The following is a 22,493-nucleotide window of genomic DNA, read 5'->3' as shown; positions in this document are numbered from 1 at the left end:
AGCTAGGTCAACTGAGGATGCCCACTTGTTTCATGTCTCGTCTTAAGACATCTGTGAACCTTCCTTTTACCATTTACTCATGAATAATCTACTTCAGGCCCACCCTACCAGATCGTTACATAAAGGTGAGAAGTCTTGGACAGTAGATAAGCTAAGAGCAAGTAGAGTCGTCAAAGGACCTTTAACAACACGTTTGTATGACAGAGTTAATAATAACCTTGGTTGCTCTCAATGATTTTCTGCTCAAGCTTCATTTTAAGCTCTGACACCAAAGCAGAGCTCATATTTCCCTCTTTACGGCGATTCGATTTAGCTTTTTTGGAACCTTTGGAGGCCAGCACACCAGATATGGTTGGGACCGCCCGGGGCCTCTCATATGGCCGTGTGATACATGGGGGCGGGGGAGCGCTGGGGGGCGGAGGCTTTGGGCTTCTCTCCTGGTTGACAATAAGGAACTTATCTGCAGGGTTGCTGAATTTGACAACAGGCATGTTGAAGATCCAGGGCTGGTCCCTGGGTCGCCTCTTAATGATGCGACGTGCTGGCATGATCCTGTTTGACTTTGAATTTCGCATGTACATAGCTGCAGAGATCAAGGCGGTCACCCCTACCAATAAGCTAATGATAACAGTGACCATGCCTAGAACTTTCATAGGATTGTCCCTATTTTTCATTAAAAAGGCCGCCATAGGCCCCTTGAGAGGAGTCTGTGAAAGAGCACAATACAAAATAGTTTAAACCAAGTCGAAGGGACTGAATCCAAGTGTTGACGGAAAATTTGTCCAAAGCATGCAAGCATGAGATGGATGCGCAAAGCACTGACAGAGGAGGCCCAAGCAACATGTCTACCAAAAATGTGACACTCTCACACTCAGTCATCCGTCTTGATCCTGTTCTACGATACAGGACTGCTAGTGCAAAGCTAAGAACTATGCAGAACACTAGTTGTTGGGAATGCGTCTGGCAGTGCGGTGCATTAGGATCTCCCTTTGGTGTGTGAATGATGAGGGCTGAACAAGAACGATGGCAGTTAATGAGATGAAAATTGGGGAGAAATGTATAACTGGGTGATAAAAATGGACATTGAGTTAACAAATCCAGGTTTAAAGCCAAAGAAAAGTGCTTCATCTTTTTCACTTTGATGGACTTATAGTCTGAGTCAATTGTTTTAGTTGACCAAAGAAAATTTGGGAGTGTAAAGATTGCATTTAAAAAATATTGCATTTTCCACTCAAAATTAATAAAACAAATATAAAAAAGGAAAATAGACAAAATAATTTCATTATGATGTTGTATTCTTCTTCCAAATGTGCTCCAGTACTCTTTTACAGACAATAGGTAGTCAGTAAAAAAAAATAGATATATTTTTGAAGGTTATGAGTGAGTAACGAGGTTCAGGTGTCAAATATTTCTCACTTGAGTCTGCGCACCACTTTGATATAGTTACTCTCAGGGTTGATTCTGGACTTTTTCACTGAGTTACAGTACAGGATTGTGGATATGCAGATTGTTAGTAAAATGAGCGAAGTGACAATGCTGAGACAAATTCCAAAAACAGTCAGCGGACGCTTGCTGAGGCCCATGAAGTATGAAATAATTCGACCTTTGATCTGTAAAGCACGATACACAACAGAGAAACAACACCAAAAACACTGAGTCATCTCATCATGTTGTGAAGAATGAACACATAATGAAAACATAAAAAATGTAAATGACTGAGAACTTTAAAAGATAATGCTGCTGTTATTTTATATTTCATATTTAGAACCTAAAATGTATTGAATAAACAAAAACATTTTATGAATTTATACTAACAAGTATCATTTGTGTAGCCACAGTAGCTGTATGGTTTATTCCTCTGTGCCATAAAACTCCAATATTGTCCAAAAGCAATTAACAACACAGAAGACAATAACTGAAGATGGCAACTGTAATTTGTTTAGAAAAAGTTATCAACCGGCAACCAGATATTTTTCACTTAGTGGGATAAATTATTTGCTGGTTTCTGTCTATTCATGGGACTTTTTGATGATAATAAAAGAATAAAAATTGCCGGCATTATCCTTTAAAGAATATGAGATCAATGAAGTGTGAATGGCTAAAACAAGGATGCTGAATTAGCAGCTGCGTAGCATGATGACAATGCATATTATCATATGGTAAACTGCTTGAATCTACAGCTCGTGCTGCCTAAAGCTTGGAATAGAAAGCGCTGCGAGCATGCTGCAAGTCAGAGCTAAGTCTTACCGCCTCTGTGATATCGATGTTGACCACAGCTGTTGTGCTGAAGGATGGAGAGCCCCTGTCCCTGGCTTGGACCACCAGAGACCACTTGCAGTCCTTCTGCTTGGTGATGTTCTGCACAATCTCCATGGACTTGATGTACGGCTTCAGTTTGATCTCTCCAGTGGCTGCGTTAATATCAAACGCATTGTCAGGATCGGCCGTCATGATGGAGTATTCAATGACGTTGTTGGGGGACTCTGCATCTTCATCCACTGCCTGTGAAAAGTAGCAGAATAACGTAAAATGGTTGCATATTTTAATCTTTGTAGTAAGTCGCATACTAGATAGCCAACTTTAAGTCAATTAATTCAATCAAAAGCCAATTGTTTGCTTTGTAGATCAGAAAGCAGTCCCACTAAAGTATTGTTGATTATGTACATTGAATTGGATGGTAAATTATATTTCAGCTTAACACAAAAAACACTGACATTTAAAAGACAAACCTGAAACTACATGACTATAGCATTCAAATTTGCATATGTGAGACAGGCTTTTTTAAACTTTTGCTACATAGATATGTAGTAGTTATTCCCCAAAACAGCTAGGCACTGCATTTCTTTGCAAATGTTACTCAATCACAAATAAAAACGGTACTGTTAAAAATTATTTATAAAAACTATTTCTTTAAGATTTACAAATAATTTGGTAATCATAAACAAATATCTTGTAAATAAAATGGTATAATAATATATATAATATATTGTTGGTGTTCAACAATGAACTTTTAAAGTGACATAAATCAAAAGCCTTACTAATAATAAGTAAACTTTTTAAACTATCATTTCATTGTTTGTAAACAGTAAAACTTAACTTTAATAACTATCAATTTACCATTAAATAATGATGGTTATGATAAAGTGTTACCGATTTATATTAAATATCATTAGCAATATCCTTGATTTTTGGTAGAAATTATACATTTTCAGATCTTTGATTTTTTTAACATTAATTATCCAATTTTGTTGCATTTGCCGTGTACAAAAATTGCAATGGAAATTCTGTTTAGATATTTTTATACAATAAAATATATTTAATATTGTCAGTCCTGTACTTCCATACAATGCTCTTTAAATGTCAGTACCGCAAACAGCTAGTGTTTTCATGGATTTTCAGAACAAAGGGAAATTATTTAACATGATGTACCTCTACTCTGACAGGTGTACCAATAATCATGGTCTTTTCCAGGAGATTTTCATCAAATGCTGGAGAGTGGTCGTTCATGTCGAGGACGGTGACAAAGACTTCAGACAAACTGTACTTTCCCTCTGAATCTTCAGCCTTGACGTAGAAGTTGTATTTAGACCTAACCTCTGCATCTAGGCTGGTCCAGGGCTGCGTGGTGATGAGGCCTGATGACCGGTTGATGGCAAACCTGCAGGTTCAGAGCAGGTGACACAGTGTGTGAGTCATAACCAAAGCTGTTCATTCTGTATCAATTAAGTCTTAAGTTATCGCAGCCAGTTATGTTGTGTTTGTTTGTCCCGACTGTTTGTTTGTTTGCCTGCTTATACTTACACTGATTCTATTTTATTGCTATTTCTGGGCAGCTACATTCTTATCACCTTTGTACTTTCTCTAATTCAGGATTATTTCCACATACTGTCGTTTGTCTTTCTTTGCAGTATTTTTCTTCGGCTTAGTAGAAAAAATTCTAGTCTAGATCAAGAAAATCTATTGGAATTTATTGAAATTTTCTTGTACAGGACCTAAACCCTGAACACTAGACTTTCAAACAAACAATTCAACAAAATAATACCACAATAACTCGTTTGAAATAACTATTTTTAGAGAGCTAACTGAAGGGGCCTGCACTGAATCCTCTAGAAAGCTTGTCCAATGCTTTTACAGCAATAGGTGTGAAGATGTTTTTTTAAGGAATTCGCTCATACATCTTGTTCCAAAAGTGGATTACAGACTCGGCTGTGGTATCATATATTCTATTAAAAAACGTATAGACTTCAATCATGTCACCTCTATGTATAATATGACATCGCTTTCAGACCTGGTTATAGTTTGGTAGCTCTTTCCTGGATCTTGTCAATTATTTCCAGCCACTTGGTCATTTTTAAATTGCTTGACACCCTGACATGGGAGGTGAAGAGACAGTTTTCTTGATGTTGAAGATTTTTCGTCCCCAGATTTGGAAGAGAACATTTTTGGACAAGCAATAAAATGACTTGTTTTGTTGCTATGCCATTTCCTATAGTTAACATATAGCAAGTTGTCATAACTCTCTTCGACATACTGTCTAATTCAATTCTTCAAAACTCATCACCACCATCTGCCAATTTAACACGACTGTCTATCACTGCATATTTACATGTATATCCGAATCCAAGATATTTCTAAGATTCTTATTTCAAAGATCTTATGTGTAGTATTTCCAGTGGTTGTATTACTATTAAAGTAAGCAGTAGTGGTAAAGTGAGAACGTTTGTCATCAAAATATTGTCAAGTATGTTATATTCTACACATAAGAAAAGAGTTCAGTGCATTGCTGTGGGTTTGTGCTTCAAAGTGTTTTCCAGTTCAACATTGGGCTTACTGCCATTTTATTCAGCTGCCTTTTCTGTCTTAGTTTCCAATGTGAAAATTCACAAGTTGCCTTGAAGCTGATAACTTTCGCACAATTAACTCGAGTCACCGCCTGACGACGAGCATAAATTCTCACTTTCATTTCACTACATGCTGCCTTGCTTCCCAAAGTTGCCGTTTCTGTGGCTCCAGCTGTCACATTGCATGTTAATTGGCTCTCCCTAGGTGAGACGGGCCTGTCTATTTTTAAACCTCCAATCCAATTAGGAGATTAGCCAGCGTCTTGCAGCCATTTTAGAGTGAGCTGTTTGTGTAGCAGAGGGGCCTATCAAATTGGTTTCCTGCTTACCACTACCATCAAAGAGACAAAGATGAATCAAGACTGGGTGTCATGCTGGCTGAGTTTACCAAACAACCAGCAGTCCTGAGTCATATACTTATTAAACATTTTTTTTTAGTCTATGAAATGTGCTTTGTGGAAGTGCAAGTGTTAACCCCTTGTAGACTATTGTCGCGAATAACCGCTTCCGGTCTTAATGCAGCCGAATTATGCCTAATGTTGCTAATTTGCCTCATACCAAAATGTATATCTATTGTATGTGCTATATTGAAATTAACAATCTCCAATTAATTTAGCATCTGCATGACAGCAAAAACACAAATAATTAATTGTTTATATAATTGTAAATAAATTCAGGCAATAAGGGGTTAAGTATTTGATCCGATCAAACCTAAACTGGCAGGAGTGAAAGGTTTTTACTTACAAATCTGATCCTGATCCATAAATCGTGTATTTGACTTCACCCCAGGGCCCTGAATCTGGATCAATTGCCTAGAGGACGGGACAGGACAGAGATTAAAACTCCCAATACTTATAACACACACACAATAAAATGTAAAACATGAACACTTTGTGTTAAAGATTATTTCCCGATCTGATACATTTATCAAAAATCTGGCAGGAAAAAAACTCAACCAAGGTGATTGAGAGCGGTCCATCTAGATGTTGTTTTTTCTTTCCTTTGGGTGAGGATAACCAGCTAGGGTCTTAAGCTCATGTGGGTGGGGCAGGCTATAAATCTCTTACTGTGCTGAGTGGGGGTGTAGGTCAGCATGATTAACCCTGGGCCAAAATTAAGCTTTTTACCCCACACTGCGTAGCTCGGACATGATGCCTGGTTGAAGGATACATAAAATATAATGGAAAGGAAGAGACAAATGTGCTAATATTCTATTAATGAAAGCCCTGGCTGCGTATAAGCATGGAGCACGTGCCAGAGAGTCACATGGACACATGGATTTCATAACTAGGACCAACAAAAACAAAGCCAGGGAGCAGGGAGCTTTTTTTTGTGTGGCAACAACCTGCTTTCATCTAATGAACTGCACCGAGTAATATGCATTTATAGGAGGATTGTTGGATTATATAATCACTTTGGTTGGGTTAATGGATTTACTCACCGTTACAGACACAACGCTGGAGTCTCCGGGAGAGTTCTCAGGGACCCTGGCGATGTAATACTCAGAAGTGAATTTGGGGACGTTGTCGTTGGTGTCAAGCAGATTGATCACTATGTCAGCTGTTGCACTGAACCTCTCAGGAGTGTCGATCTCCACCGCCAGCAGCTGCAGAGAGAAACATGAAAAGTTAGAAACATTTTTATCACATTATTAATTGATTTGTTTATTGACCAACAACACTAAGAGTCACACTAGCACCTTTCACCTTAAACACAGTCCTTGGTATAAGTGGTGAATTGTTATATACTGTAATACAAGTTTTTACATGAGAAATGATCATTTTTCATATATTATTACTGTTTAGCGTGTAAACATGTCAACATTAGCTAACATGCAAAGTAGCACAGCTAATGCTAAAAGGAAAGTCATTATTCCTGAAAATATTTGATCATAAACCAAAATTGAAATTTTGACCTGATGAGGTGCTTGAAAGGAAAGTTAAGAGATACTGAAAGTTCACAAAGACCAAAAATGTCGGCAACCAATTTTCATGAAAATCCATCCAATAACTGTTGAGATATTTCAGTCTGGAGCAAAATGTTGGACTGACAGATCGTCTTTGCACATTCTTGGATTCATGCTTATAGCGTTTCTAAAGATGAATCATCAAGAATTTTTATTAATTTTTAAATTGAAAATATTTGCAAGCTCTTACTTATAATACACTGTTTTATATTATTGTTAACTGAACATCTTTGGGTTTTTCAGCTGTTGGGCAGAAAAAACAAGCAATTTCAAAGCATCATCTTGGGCTCAGATAAAATATTTAAGTCACTGGTGATGTATGAAGTCCAACCTTAAAAGAGAGAGTTTGTCCCTTTTCATAGTCGATGCCAGATGTGTCTTCCACAATGATGGTCACCTGAGCTTCATTGAGGACTGTCTGGGGAACCACTCGCAGCACTCGACTCGGCCCCACTAATCTCAGTTTAAATTTAGCGTTTGCTCCCTGCAAAGAAAATAAACAGCAGAATTTAGAAACCGTGAATTTGTAAGTAAATAAGCTGCCTTAGACTCAGGATGCCTTCAGCAAGAGAAAAAAAAATGGAAATCATCTGGCAGATGTGTTGATGAATGCATAGTTGAAGAACAGCAGGAACATACAGACCAATAAACATCTAGGAAGGAATCAAAGGAATCAATGTACCTGATCTGAGTCATTGACGGTGATCTTAAAGCCTCTCAGGATCTCCCCTGCAGGAGGATGCTCGTGCATTGTGACCTCAAACTTGCTCTGCGGTCCGTTCTGTCCGTAAAAGGTCGGAGGATGGTTGTTGAGATCCACCACCCGGACCGTCACCATGGTAACATCGTAGTCCTGCAGCTGATCGTTAGGTCCTACCTCAGAAGCCTGGGGTTAAAAATGATCAATTAATTCAGTGGTAATAATAGCAGGATACATTTATAAGAGGGTCATTCCAAAGACATATCTGTGAGGAGACTGAAAGAAAAAAACAAAACATTACCTTGACTATAATTTCATATAATTCATTTCTCAGAAGAGTTGGATAAGTTGACAGGGTGATGCATCCACTGGTGCTATTTATGTCAAAGACGCCATCACTACCTGAAAGGTGAGAAAAGACTTGTTGTGAATGTCAAATGACAAAAAGGCAGAAAAAAGTACAGTAAAAAAAAAATTGTTCTTACCATTCATAATGGAATAATATATTGCGTTAGGGTTTCCTTGATCTCCATCTTTAGCGTACACTGTGAATATTTCAGAACCCTGGAAGAAAGAAAATATATGAAATCGTGGACATACTAACTGCATTTAACGAAATCAGCGCCTTAATTACATTAATTGTTGTGTAGAGAGAATAAGAGGACGACTTACAGGAACAGAGACTTCATAGACGTAGCCAAAATAAGGGGTTCCTATGAAGGATGGAGACATGTCTTGGGCATCAAGTACATTGATAGTCATAGTGGCTGTAGAGGTCAAAACCTGGTGCTTCCCCTTGAACCTACCACCTCCGTCCTGAGAAAACAAACAATGAGGCAGAAGGGAACGTTAACACATTTAATAGTGTTTATAGTAAACTTTGTATAATACTTTTATCCATGGCGAAAAAAAATTAAAAAGTGTTGGTACAGGACATTTAATTCAGATAATGGGCACACAAAAGGTAAGATATGTGATTATTGTATAGGTTGTGCCCTCTCATAAAGTAATATCTGCAGCATTGAGGTATCTTTGAAATCTTTTTCTGAAATCTTCTTATTTTACCAAGAACACTTTCCCTATTTCACCAAACTAAAATGATATAATTAGAGGCTGCATGTAGCCAGATGTCTAGCTTGATAAGCTTTGATGATTTTATGTTAACTAGCTAAATATAATTACAAATAAAACAAACTGAAGCACAACATACTTGCAAATTGCGCTTCAATGGTTAGATACTGGGACGTCAACCTCATAATCCACTCATGTTCAATTCAGTATAACTGTGGAATTTGTAATTGTATTTGCATGGATATGTTCATTATATTATTTTGCTTCAGTGACAGTAAAAGCGAATATTGAGTTGAGAAATTGCTGCAGTGTGTTATTTAAGTCTAACCATTAGTGAGTTAAACTGATTATACTGATGGTACTGGTTGTACTGGTTGCGTCACAAATATTCTACACTCATGTATTTTATCATTTCTGCAACTTCTCATTATCTGATTTGTTCAAGAGCATTAATGAAATCAGACTGTATGTTTTTCCACAGACACACAGAGGATCTGAGGCTAGTAAAACAAACTAGCCCTCTCCATCATTATTACTCACAATGGAACGATTCCACTTCGGGTTACTCACACTGGGATCAACACTGTCAACACTTCAACAGACTCCCATTTACTTCACATAATGAGATTGTGGAAATTCAGCAAAGTGTTGGTGTTCAGAGAGTTTAGTCGTGACTGAACTTTTCATGCCCTTTGGCCAGCACCAGATGTGTTGCTGAGCTGCCTGACTTTCCTGTTAATTGTTTCATGAGCATAATGATGCAAAGATAAATCTCAGCACTTTAGAAACTTTCTGTTTTTAGACCGAACGTGTCAAAAACAATTATCTTGGACAAAGGTTTTTGGGGTTATGGATAAACTATGGTAAGCTGCTGCTCATCGAGTGAATGCGTGTTTAAAGCACCTGTGAAGACAAAGGGTGTTATGTGTGATGTCTCACCTTTGCAACCACGGTCACAAAGTGAGTAGGCGTGGTCTCGTAGTCCAAAGTCTCACCAGGTTTGACTCTTAGGATCCCACTGTTCCCATCGATGGTAAACTTAGCAAACGGTGAGGTCTGAAAATGTATAATGCCACACAGTTACAGAAGCAGTGTTTATGGTAACAGAAGCATAGTTTTTTTATCTCACAGTTGACACATGAACAGTAAAAACTACCGCGCTGTCAGCTGTGGGCCTGGACCAAACCTAAGCCCCTATTAAGCCTTCAGTGCCTTGCTCAAATGTAATTGAAAATTAATCCACTAAAGTAAAACCATTTTCAGACTGGTGTGAGATTAATCTTTCATATCCACACACTGTCCTATTACTCAAATGCCCTTTTCCTCCCTCCACATGGCGGTACAGCTCTCATGATGTCAGCTCGACCTCTGGTCTCACCCCCGAGTGTTAAGGCCACACCAAGACAGCTAACAGTATTATCATGTGGACAATAATGGTGCAGTTGTTATAATAAATAAGGTGTGTTTTTTTAAAAAGAAAAATAATAGAAAAACATCAATAAAAAGTGTTTGGGAAAGGATTTGGGAACCGAGAGGATAAACAAGTTGGTAGACTTCAGGGTGCATCACAGGGTGTATAGGAGTAACAAGGTGGAGAGATGAAGGCTGGAGCCATGCTACATTAAATGTGATTATTAGCCTTTTACAATCAACTCTGAAATCATCTGAAGGCCATTTGCAAGAAGGCTAAAATTAATTAAAGCCTGGAGATTATTTCCGCCTAATGTCCTAGTAAAGATAGATCCAGTAGCCTGAGCAGGAAAAAATAAAAGGATGAATTACATTTAAGAAATATTTGGTTCTGAGTGTATTGAAAATTTGGATAATTTGCTTCACCTGATAAAGATTTAGTGCTTAAAATTCAACACTGATGCATAATTGTCCAACCTAGCACAGAACTTCACCAAGACAAAGCTTTAGAGAGCCACAGTTGTTCATCATTAGTAAACAAAGCTCTAGGGTTACCTGTAAATAATATGACACGCTGCCTCCTGAGCCCAAATCTCTATCTGCTGCTTGGACTTTGTAGATGCTACTTCCTGGAGCAGTATCCTAGAAGAGGCAAGAGATGATACAACCATTAAAAACACACGTCATTCTCAATTAGAGGCAACGAAAGACCTACAGGGAAGCTTTATTGTATTTATCATATTGTATTGGGTGTATTTATATGATATATACTGTACCTCTGGGATGTCAATGATGAAAGGCAGATTTTGAAATTCAGGTGGTTCGTCATTGGCATCAGTGACAAACACTCTAACTGTCTCAACAACCTGAAAGCAACAATAAAATGAATTATCACAAACCGTACTCAACATTTGGTATTTATTTCAATGCCACATTGTTTTCAGAGAGAAATAACTAAGTGAATTTGTTTTTGTTTTATATCTAAATACATTCTTCTCTGAAACACATATCTGACACAGCTCTTATTTTGTAGGAGTAGATACCATATATCATTTTTGATTTTCTTCCACATATATATTGTGGTGTCAGTCATGTGATTAATGCAGTGAATTCAAGACAATAAAGTAAAACCAAAAATACATCACAAAAAATATATAAACTTACTTTATTGCGACCATCTGTTATGCTCACCATCACTGAGATTTCATCTTGCTTCTACAAAGAAAAGATGAACATCACTTTGAGCCACAGAGGTGACAAATTTAAAGAAGGTTTCTTAAAAATAAGAGTCTCATCAACAGACTCACCTCTCTGTCGAGCTCCTGAATCAGAGTCACCCTTCCTGATTTAGAGTCAACCCTTAAATATTCTTTTGAGCCCATTTCAAAAGTCAGACCATATCGCACTGGATCCCCCTCTGGATCTGTACCATTCAGAATGTATATCTGTGTCCCTATGTGGTAAAATGACAGAAACAATAAAGTCAAACAAATTGTATCTCTGTGTTAATTAAAATCATGTGAATCCTGTGTTTCAATTTCTTATTCAGTGTAAATGGCACGTTTAATAATCCAGTCACCTGATGAGCCACCACCCATATTGTTTTTCTTCCCGTAAGTCGTGACGTACGTCACAATCCAAAAGGTATTACAGTAATTAGCTGATGCCTCACTACCATTGTGATAATTTCATCTTTACACTTACTCCTTGAAAAATAATACCTTACTGAAATTAACCAGATCTTTAATTATTAAAATGAAACTTACCGACTGGTGTATCCTCAGAGATGCTGAACAAGGCCATATTCCCATGTGTACTGCTGGGTCCATTATCATAAAAATATGGAGCATAGTCTGATTGCCCTTTAAACAAAAAAACATGCTCCAAGTTATTTGAGCAGAAGCAACTCTATATACTGTATAGATCTGGAAACAATGTCACATAGATTTGTCTACATGTTGTTCTATTTCTAATGGGAACGATTACATAATTAAAAGATAACTGTCTCACTCACTTGCTAAAAAGGGCAGGAACCGAAAGCAGGGAGTAGGAGGAGGATGGGAATGAATTGTAAATATATTTGGATGTTACTTTCTAGAATCACAACACAAACATACTATCACACATTCAGTTATGAAGTGCAGGCAGCATGAGCAGTCTACACTAAGATGGACATGCCCTCTGTGTGTTAGAGGATTAACCGGATAAGGCAAGAAGTCTTAATCACACACAAAGAACAAAAAACAAGAAAAAAAAGAACCTTACCCAAGGTGAAGTGAAGCAGGAGGACAAAGAGTAAAGCATGCGTTTTCTTTTCTTTCTTCATCCTGGTGGGGAGGCAAGGCTTGGCATGCTCATGTGGAAGGCTTGGTGGAGGGGAAAGCGAGAAGCTAATGTCGAGCCCTTATGGAGGCGTCTCAGCAGCTCAGGAGGAAGAGGCTGGGGCAGATTCTCAGGCACTAATCCAGTGACGCATCCCTTGCTTCAACAGACATCTTACACCGCGCTGCTCTCTCTCTGATTTTTATCTGTCATCTACGTGTGGAGGGATGAGTGTTCAGGTTTCACACAATACGGTGTGATCATCACACCTCTGCATACATGTGAAAATGTACATGAGGCACTGCGTTCCTGATTGCCCGTTAAATCAAAGGCTTTATGGAACAATAGAGTTACTAAGACTTCTGTTTTACAGTTGAGTGTTTGAAATCAAGATGCTAGTATTATATTAAACATTAAAACTCAAGCTTACACACTGGTGACACATAGCACATTTGGCTTCTCTTGCTGATGTTTTAAAGGCCCTCACAAACTCTTTAGTCACATGTAGGGAGTCCCACTGGCCTAAGCTTCCCCGGGGCTGCTCTCCTTGGCAGCTCGCTGACCAACACAAGCCTCGGCTGCACTTGTAGATCTGTGATGCACCTACAGCCAAGAGGCTTTCTATGGATTTTGAAGTCCACTTTCGCTGCAAAGCTCAGTGACCTGTCCTTCACAATGCCTCAATACTCAGTTTTCTACTTTGCCTTTTTTTTTATCAGATCAGCTGTTTACTTTGTGAAGGAGAGGTACCGCAGGTCCTTCCTTCCTGCTGCTGTCAGGTTGCACAACCAACTCTGCTCCCAGCAGACCACATGACAATAATAACATGACAATAAAAACCTGTGCAATACATTACACATTACACTGTGCGATAATAGTTAAAAAAGTTAAAATAGTTAAAATAGTTTTTTTCTGTCTGTAAATATAATATTTCAGTTATTGTTGTTTTTCTACTGTTTTTTATTTTTTTTTATTGCTTATTTATAATACTTGTTTTTTTTTAAAAATCTTCTTCTACTATGTCTCTTGTGTGCACTTTACTCTACGCTGCTGTAAGCCTGCAAATTTCCCCGCTGCGGGACTAATAAAGGATTATCTTATCTTATCTTATCTTACATAAAGGTTTAGTCAATATCGTTTCATTTTACATTTCCCAGCTGCAAGCTTACTTTACATTTTTAGTTTTGCTTAACGTCATGGTACAGAAGATGTTTGTCATGAAGCACTGTCTAAAATTATTAGATCTTCTCCTGCTGTGAATGACTTGCAGTTTAAGAAGGTCAAACCAAAACGCTGCTCTCAAATTCAAAGAGATGCAACTCGAAAGTAAACAGCTGATCTGATAAAAAAAGGCAAAGTAGAAAACTGAGTATGCAGTTTTGATCTTGCAATAACATCTGATGACAGACCAGAGCTCAAAACTTCATACTTTTTATTCTTTAACACAATTTGGAAGAGTTTTGCACCTTTTTAAAAAAATCTGATCCGCTTATAAGCAGGTGTCATGCAAGTGCACATTATCCTGCTGTTTCTGAGAGGTGTGTTAAGTGTATGGACTTACTCATGTAGAGGTGCAGACTCGTGCACTTCCTACTTTCACAGGTATGAAAATAGCGTCTGATGTTCGATGACTCATTCTCTCACCAGTTGCCAGCCAATGAAAAATCAGCACTGCACACTAAAATAAACCCAGAATCCATGGACTGCTCGGTGTTTATAGAGCATTTTGACAGTGCAGACATAATAACCTGACAAAAGATTTAAGGCAGAAGATGTATGGAAGAGCTCTGCATATGCTTATATGTTTTATGCAAATACAAAAATGCTTAGGAAGACATCCTGCATTCAAAATATATATTAAGTAACTTATTAGCTAAGTACAGTTTTATCAGCAAAATGTTCTTATAAATTAATAGTGCAAGTCAAAATTAAGCAGGATGTCCCCTTTTAGATTGTTGTCTCTGATTTGAATATTATTACTGATTCATTAACATGAACACAATATTTTTATGTTGTAGTTGAACGAAGTGGAGCTTATTTTATTTATGTATTTACAGTTGGGTGCTTTAATCAATAATACTAACTATAATAATACATATTTTATAATCTGATTTTCCACACACAAACTGAACCTATTAACTAGTAACTATTAACTGTAACTTGCAGATACATGTAGGGGAATAAAAAAGAGAATTTCCTACTGAAATGTAATTGAGAAGTTTATTTTCAAAGTATTGTAAGTATAAAGTAGCATTGTGAAAGTAAGATACCAAAAAAAGTACTTCAATAATTTACCTAGTTGCTATCCAACATGGATATATGTATTGTAAAAATGTAATATCAGCTGACGAAGCACTAGCCGATCAAGACTAAAAGTCATGCTAACAGCTCTTGGATGCTGATATTAGGAACCCTTGTGCTTTGAGCTAAATACTAACTTTAGCATGCTCACATGCAGATGTATAATATATAATTTCACCATCTTAGTTTAAACTATGTGTACTGTGTGTAAACTGTTGGTTCAATATGTGTTGGTTGAGAAGAAACAGCATGATGAAGACATAAAACCTCCTTGAGTAGGATGAGGACATTTTTCACAACAGTTTAAATACATTTTAAGTAAATTAATGCAAGTAATTGAATTAATGAAACATAACATTAGCACTAAACACAAAGTGCAAATGAGGTTGATGGGAATGTCAGTAGTTTGCATGTATTTGGTCGTAAACCAAAGTTTTGGGGAATGTTAAGATGTGACTTGATAGTGACAATAGAGGCCAGATCAGGGGATCACCACATATATAACAATTCACCCTTTTGGGAACATGAACGTCTGCACCAAATTTGCAATCAAAACAATTATTTTCGAACATTTCCCTAAGAATCACAAATGTCGTTTTAATGGTGGGGCTAAAGTAAAATATAGGGCCTCACCTAAGTCTGCATGATTCATCCTCTGTGGACCATGAATGTTGCACAACCTCTGATAGTTGTTGAGATAATTCAATCTATTTTAGATTTTAACTGATTAGACATTGTTCTCTGGGAGGTAATGCAGGACAAAGTGCTTAAGAGGCCAGAGTTCTTAAGGTATTGTGGGTTCAAGTGGGGAATTATAACTAAAACCAAAGCCATTGTTCAATGTCCACTGGACTTGATTATAGTCTATCTCTCTGAAACGCACACACCATAAAGTCTACATAAAGCAAATCCTTTGAATATTGGTCATCAATCTGAAAATTACTGCCAGAGAGCAACTTTTATCCCCAGTAATGCCAGATCTCCACATGCTGAAGCTTTCTCCAAATCTCATCCATTATTGCCCTCTTTATCCCTCCCATCTGCAGGTTTTTTTATTCGAGAGGCATTATATATATATATATGAATCATACGTGTTTTAAACGTGAACATGATCTGAGAGATTGAAACACTCCCTGGCAGCTGTTTGTTCCATGTGTATGTGCTTTAATGAAGCACCTGCATATTTACAGATGTTAACATCTGTTGCAAGTGCCCTGGTTTGGAAGGTTTAATTTTAGAGGAGCAGCCAGATGGTGGACAAGAGGATTACTGCACTAAGCCTTTGTCATCTGCTGCTACACACTGACTGTTTATAAGCAAATACAAGGTGGACCCTGCCGGTCCCTCATAGTCAGAGCTGCTGAGCGCATGGATGACAAATGGTAAAATATGAAGTTTTGGCTCATGCAGTAACAGCTGTGAGAGATTGAGAACAAAACTTTACTCCAACATATCCTCGCTCTGACTAAAGATACTGCTCACAATCAATTGTTTGAGTGTTGGTGGTATTGCAGGTTACTGAAGGTTTTGTAATGTTAATGGAAGGGCACCTGAAACTCAATGATTGCTACCATTAGACATTTTTCGTAAAATCGAGTGGATTATACCATTGTTGGATAAGTCCATTCTTTCCACTATTATAATATTACGAATATCAGCAATCAAGTAGACGTGTTCAACCAAGATCAATGCAACTTTATGAATATTTGGTATTGTTTTATTGTAAATGATCACCATGTGACATTCCAAGATAACTGATGTTTAATAATTGATTAAAGAATAAATTATAAGATCCCAAACTCTTATTACAGAGTCCTAGTATGAAAATATGTATTTCACCTAAAGATGACAACACATATGCTTCCCATCATTTGGGTTGATGAATGTTACTATTTATATTTCTATAACAGGTGTTTTTGGTGACCTGTCAAAGCAAAGGTGATACCAAAAATCATTATTAATTACAGGTGTCCCAGCAAGCAGTGACAGTGTGACAGTGAGCCAGCATGTACAATAATAGGACCCTGAAACCAAAGAAGCCAAATAGAATTCAGGAATCATTAATTGTAGAAGTAGTAGTAGTAGTAGTAGTAGTAGTAGTAGTAGTAGTAGGGTTCTTCCTACTATGACATGTCAAATCACTGCTGGTTTTTACAATCACTTTTCAAAATATTCAACAACTTCTGACAATACAAACTTTTAACGTATTTATTGAGTAATTCATTTATTGAAATTACTTTCTCAGAAATATTTGAACTAGTGCCACTGATTTAACACATCACACAAGGGCAAATATCACTGTATACTGGAGCAAGCGCACAGACAGTTCATGTACAGCAAATCTGGACCAGTCTATAGTTGACGTGTGTGGCATGTCTTGAACTTTCATTTGTATTATAAACAGAAACTATGAAGTTGAAATAAATATAAAACATAAAGAACACATAGGCAGGCAAAATGATGCTGACAGATTTAATCCATCTGTAACCCCCAGGATAAACCAGATATTTCACATTTAAGGTAAGAGCTCTCAGATTGTAATCAACGTTCACGATTTTTCTTCTTTGCACCAGAGGGACATCTTCTTCTTCACACTCTTGCAAAGCAATGGTGTATTTTTACCAGTTAGATAAGACTTGTCACTAAGAATTAACACCTGGCGTATGCGGCTCGTTATAAAATGTGATTTTGTAAAGCTCTGTGGAGGGTAAAATCTAACTAAAGCCAAAATCGCTGCCGTTTACTTCCTTTTGCCCCCACCACCGCTCAGAATCATCACCAGTCTCATGAAGATGTTCAGTGTGTCCATGTAAATCCCCATACACCTGTGTGATAAAGAAGAATATGAGACCCTTATCTTTGTGCAAGTACATAACAAACATGATTCTGCTTTAAAAAAAATGCATTTAAGGTGAACTTGAATATTTATCTGGAGTGACTTACGCGTTAATGGGGTCATATTTCTGAACGCCATAGAGCGGGTGTGTCTCTGCCCTCTTGATGACCTTCTGTGTGTCATAGAGGAGGAACATGCTGAACAGGACCAGGCCTCCATAGATGGCCACTGAGTACAGGCCGGCTCCGAACGCTGACGTGGGCGGCAGGAACATTGATCCTGAAGAAGAGGGGAAGAATTGCCGTGAGACTTACAAGTACAGGTTCATAGTGATACAGACCTAAATAATGAATTAGCTGATTGTCTAATTTTAATATGAATGTTTTTAATGTATACCTTCCTGTAGTACAAAAAAAACCAATGAGATGTTTTGCCGCTTGGCACAGCATTTGATATTTAAGTATATGAACATGAATATGTGAACTACAAATTGTTCCAATCCATCTGACAGCATCATAACTGGTAGATATGTGCACTATGATATTCCTACTGTGTTCAGAAATTGAACCACCAAAGAAATGGTTATCGGTCATGATTGCTAGATTTCTGTCCACAACTGCAACCAAATTAGTTTTCTTATACATTTATCATTTTTGGGCTGAAATCCCTAAAACTAGCTGTAGTGCACCTGAGACGAGGTTATGAGGTGAAACTGCATTATACTGACCAATAGAGGAAGCGAAGACCACTCCGAAGCCAACAGCCAATGGCCCGCCCATATTGAGGAACTTCTCACTTGGGGCACACATGGCCACGGTGGACAGACCTCCCACAATTCCTGCTGTGTACCAGGCGGCCCTCATCATCAGAGGTCCTCCGAGGAGAGTGAGGGGAGCGATGACAGCACCCATCACACCTAATCAGTTAATAAAACAAGAAGACATCTCAAAACCACATTTAAAAGATACAACAACTAAACAGATCTGTGCCGTACGTCTAAATGTAGTGGTTTGTAAAAAACAGCAGATGTTACTCTGAGCCTTTACATGACTTCCCTCTAGTGTCCGATTGAGGCAACTACATTAAGCAAAATAGAAGGGCCAAGTTATACAACACATAAGAATAATCATTTTCCACTGGACATTTTCTTACAAACCTGCATGGAACATCCAAGCGAGGTGTTTGGGCATTGGGCTGTTCTCATACGAAATGGACCTAACCAGCATGCCGGCGCCAATCATAGCCGCAAATGTTGCTCCAATAGCCTGGGATAGAACAAACAACAGGCATTCATATTAATAACCTGTATATACACCTAAAAACTTTGAATATTTAAAAATAGAGATATCACTAAACCAGCTCCATGGTGTATGAGCCATCAATTTAATTAGATTTTGAGTACTTGAGTTTTATAGCTTACCATCCAGGACCCTCTCATCATCAGACCCATAAGTGCCGGGGTTCTGCTCACTGCTACAGCCGACAAAGCCGTCAGTCCAATACTGCCTGCAAAGTACATGTAGGTGGAGTGGATCCTGTCCTTCACATACTGAGGCCAGATCCTGCACAGAGACCAAAGAACCAGGTGAATATGAAGCTTGAAAGGGAATAAATACTTCCTACGGACCTGTGCTTCGAAACAAAATGAAACTACCAGAACAAAAAGTTATTACTCACACTGCTTTCTCAATGGCACCGATTTCATTGGACATGCCGAGTCCATAGTAGCACAAAGCTCCAAGGCCAACTGCTGCACCTCCAGCCACAATAATTCTTCCCAGGCTGTCAACTGTGGACACAACATCAATTGTTTAAGACACACCTTAAAATGCATTCCATAGGACTATGTAATAAACCTTAAGGAAGTGTTACAGGTAAACAAAGGGACAGTCAAAGGTAAAAGGTTTGATTTGTGCCTCAAAAGGAAATATGGCCTATTGGCTATTCAGTCAGCCTTTAAAGAAAGCTCGGAACGAGGAGAGTTTATTGTATGTTGGCACAACCTTGGCCTTTTCAAGAAAGGGGATATCATAAAACTCCAGTTATGTAACAGTACAGTCTATGTAACAGTATGTTACAGTATATCTAACTAGTATATGTAATAGTGATTACTTCTAATAGCGGTATCCGTTGCTGGCTCAAAAGCTGCTTCTTTGAGCTGGTCTCTGGTCGTTTTCGCACGGCGGAAACCAAATCTGGCCTTAGAAGAATAACCCTGGTGAAAGAAAAACACATGTTACAAAAAACTGAAATTGTTAATGAAGTGACTGAGATCTCTACACCCAGTTATGTCAATCAAACCTGAAAAGAACCAGGGAGTGGTATGGGTACAACATTTATCAAACTTAATTTCAACTAACAATTTCCACAGAGAACAATTGTTTATAAATTCAATCAATTCGGGCGCTGATGGGACAAGAAAGCTGCTGCATGAGTTCAAAATGTGTGACACCTCAATTACAGTGGAGTTACTAAGCCTTCTGCCAGACCTCTGAATTGCTGCCAACATCTCTGATTTTGTAATGACATTACTGTGCCATTCATTTTGAATATCAGGCTGCAGTTTCTTACCCTGTAGGTCCCTCTAAGGCTCATAACTTTGCTCCTACACATGGCCTTGGTAGAGGCAATTGGTCAAATCTGAGGTATCAGACCTGCTTCAAACAAACGTTTACAAACACATTTAGTCAGTTTCTCTCCTACATAGACATTTTTTTCTTTCTTTATCCATCCTTTATCAAAAAAACTTCATAGACCAATAATGTGCATGTCAAATTGAAATAAGGTTTTGTCAAGGAAGGGCAGTTTTGGATATTTGAAGAACAAAATTCTAGTAATTTGAGGTTTGATGCATCATATGCAGTGTTTTATTTGCATTCAGTTACCAAGATCTGATATAATCTTAATAAATCAATATCTACTGTGATTCAAGATCATTATTAGTGTCTTCTTACTTAGTCTAATATTAGTAGGAGAGGTTAGTAGTAATAGTACTTGTCTGTGTGTGGTGCGTCAGCAATTAGAGAGCTTAGAGCAGTGTTGGAAGCCTGTGAATGCCCTCCTGTGGGTAGTAACTGTACAGTACCTGCTGGGGCCTGAGCAGGGGTGGACAGGTCCTCAGGGTGGGAGCTCTCAGGGCCGGGGAGCCCTGTGTCAGCACGGGACGCATCCCGGCCAGAGGAAGACTCCTCAGGCACGTTAGCCTCGCCACCAACATGGTCACAATGTGGTATCCTGTGTCACTGTGTAATGCAAACAGAGAGTCAGGTGACGTCACAGAAACATACTGACAGTAGAGTGACATAATTAACACAGATTTACAGATTTAACATTAATAATAATAATAATAATAATAATAATAATAATAATAATAATAACTTTATTTATATAGCAGCTTTTAAAAACAAGGTTTACAAAGTGCTTCGACAGACAAGGCAGCAAAAACAGTGCAATAGAAGAAACATTAAGAACAATAGTTAGGATAAAACTAAACTAAGAAACAAAATGAAATAACAAGTGACAATCAAATAAACGAACAAAATAAATAAATAAAATCAAGTGAAATAGGCAAACATAAAATAGTAAACGAATATAAGATAAAATACCAAAAACAATTAAAACATAAATGCCATTCTGTAAAAAAAATGTGTTTTAAGAAGTGATTTAAAAGAGTTATAAGTACATTATTATAATTACGGTCAGATCAGCATATGTCCACTGCGTAAGAGGCTATTTCCCCTGCAGTCTTTGGTATCTTCCACTATTACTGTGTTTAGTCTTTCCTAATAGATCCACTGTTATCACTAATAACTCATATTCTGATGTACATTTATATAAATCAACCTTAATGATACATACCGAGAGGACAAAACTCGTCGTTCACCTTTCTGGAAACAACTGCGCGACGTTCTGACGCAAGCGTTTTGCAACCTTCCGGAAGACGCTCCGTTAGTACGTCATCATTGAGCGACGGGGTTCGATGGGAATTGTAGTTCTTAAATCGGGGGGCAGCGTTTTTATAATCGTATAATACTGAATGTATTATGTGAATGTAATCATTGGAGGAAGAAGTATTCATATCTATGACGCAAATAGCCATATCAAAATGTAAAAATAATATATATATATATATATATATATATATATATATATATGCATTATGTTGTTGTTATGTCAGCAAATGGTCATGCATTCAATGTTGTTGTTGTTGCGCAAATAGCCCCGTTAAAAGTGTTAATATTTCACCATTGATTATCATTGTTTTATTATAACTGGTGCAGTAATAAGTCAGGAGTGCTCAAGGTAGAGCTAATTAAAACATACTTTACATATAAGTAAGAATACATAAAAAAAAAAACATTATTCAACATATATTGTTATATATGCAAAAAAACGAATATGTAAGGGAAGATAAGATAAGATAAAATAAAATAAGATAATCCTTTATTAGTCCCGCAGCGGGGAAATGTACAGGATTACAGCAGCATAGAGGATAGTGCAAACAAGAGACAAAGTAAAAAAACAAGATCAAAAATAAGTATTATAAATAAGCAAATGAGCATTAAAAAACAGTAAAAAAAACAGTAAAGAATCCACAGTAACTGAAATATTATATATACAGACAGAAACTATTCTAACTATTGTATTGCACAGTGTATTTGTATTGCACAGGTTTTTAGTGTCATGTGGTCTACTGGTCTACCAGTAACAAATGACAGCTGTCAAATAAATGTAGTGGAGTGAAAAGTATGCTATGTTTCCTCTTGAATTGTATTAACCACGGGTATACTAGCCTAACTGAGTTCATTACTTGTTTAACATGTAAGTGTCTGAAAATGATATCCACATGCAGCCAATGTGTACGTTGTGACGCATGTTGTCCACTAGGTGGAGTGCTTGCCTCTTCTTTGATTTGTGAATAAATCATTATTTAAATAAAACATAAACTAGACCAAATGAAAGCAACACATATTAACAGTATTAGGTCTTTTCTATTGCTTATCGTGTTTGTTGTATGTGTATAAAGGTTGTTTGTTCTTTATCATT

The 22,493-nt window shown here is 37.5% G+C and overlaps 2 protein-coding genes across 2 annotated transcripts; both read right to left on the bottom strand.

Annotated features, from left to right (window-relative positions):
• Positions 1-206: 206 nt before the first annotated feature.
• On the bottom strand, positions 207-12,314 carry LOC129091720 (cadherin-related family member 1). Its single transcript, XM_054599417.1, has 18 exons — positions 12,254-12,314; positions 12,003-12,005; positions 11,755-11,850; positions 11,296-11,441; positions 11,153-11,203; positions 10,765-10,854; positions 10,544-10,630; positions 9,518-9,634; positions 8,180-8,323; positions 7,993-8,071; positions 7,809-7,909; positions 7,490-7,693; positions 7,139-7,291; positions 6,283-6,447; positions 5,586-5,653; positions 3,430-3,658; positions 2,248-2,502; positions 207-707 (listed from the first exon to the last, which is right to left on the bottom strand). The coding sequence occupies exons 1-18, from the start codon at positions 12,312-12,314 to the stop codon at positions 207-209; spliced, it is 2,550 nt and encodes an 849-aa protein (XP_054455392.1).
• A 4,016-nt stretch (positions 12,315-16,330) lies between these two features.
• On the bottom strand, positions 16,331-21,369 carry ghitm (growth hormone inducible transmembrane protein). Its single transcript, XM_054599049.1, has 9 exons — positions 21,306-21,369; positions 20,533-20,689; positions 19,560-19,662; positions 19,125-19,236; positions 18,868-19,009; positions 18,604-18,712; positions 18,175-18,363; positions 17,555-17,726; positions 16,331-17,436 (listed from the first exon to the last, which is right to left on the bottom strand). Exons 2-9 carry the CDS (start codon positions 20,662-20,664, stop codon positions 17,352-17,354), a joined length of 1,044 nt encoding a protein of 347 aa, XP_054455024.1. The 5' UTR covers positions 20,665-20,689; positions 21,306-21,369; the 3' UTR covers positions 16,331-17,351.
• Positions 21,370-22,493: the final 1,124 nt, after the last annotated feature.

Source organism: Anoplopoma fimbria, chromosome 5, assembly GCF_027596085.1.
Source record: "Anoplopoma fimbria isolate UVic2021 breed Golden Eagle Sablefish chromosome 5, Afim_UVic_2022, whole genome shotgun sequence".
Taxonomy (NCBI): Eukaryota; Metazoa; Chordata; class Actinopteri; order Perciformes; family Anoplopomatidae; genus Anoplopoma; species Anoplopoma fimbria.
The sequence above is the reverse complement of the archived record's forward strand: the minus strand, read 5'-3'. Positions and strand labels throughout refer to the sequence as shown.

What these genes read in the sequence shown, in the direction of transcription:
- LOC129091720 (XM_054599417.1), bottom strand. Translation starts at nt 12,314, where the DNA reads ATGAAGAAAGAAAAGAAAACGCATGCTTTACTCTTTGTCCTCCTGCTT. An exon ending in TAACAGATGGTCGCAATAAA is followed by an intron (nt 10,855 to 11,152) that starts GTAAGTTTATAT and finishes TGTTGCTTTCAG; the next exon opens with GTTGTTGAGACAGTTAGAGT. An exon ending in ACATCGATATCACAGAGGCG is followed by an intron (nt 708 to 2,247) that starts GTAAGACTTAGC and finishes GCTCTTTCACAG; the next exon opens with ACTCCTCTCAAGGGGCCTAT.
- ghitm (XM_054599049.1), bottom strand. Translation starts at nt 20,664, where the DNA reads ATGTTGGTGGCGAGGCTAACGTGCCTGAGGAGTCTTCCTCTGGCCGGG. An exon ending in TGATGAGAGGGTCCTGGATG is followed by an intron (nt 18,713 to 18,867) that starts GTAAGCTATAAA and finishes GTTCTATCCCAG; the next exon opens with GCTATTGGAGCAACATTTGC. An exon ending in CGCTTGGATGTTCCATGCAG is followed by an intron (nt 18,364 to 18,603) that starts GTTTGTAAGAAA and finishes TTAACTGATTAG; the next exon opens with GTGTGATGGGTGCTGTCATC.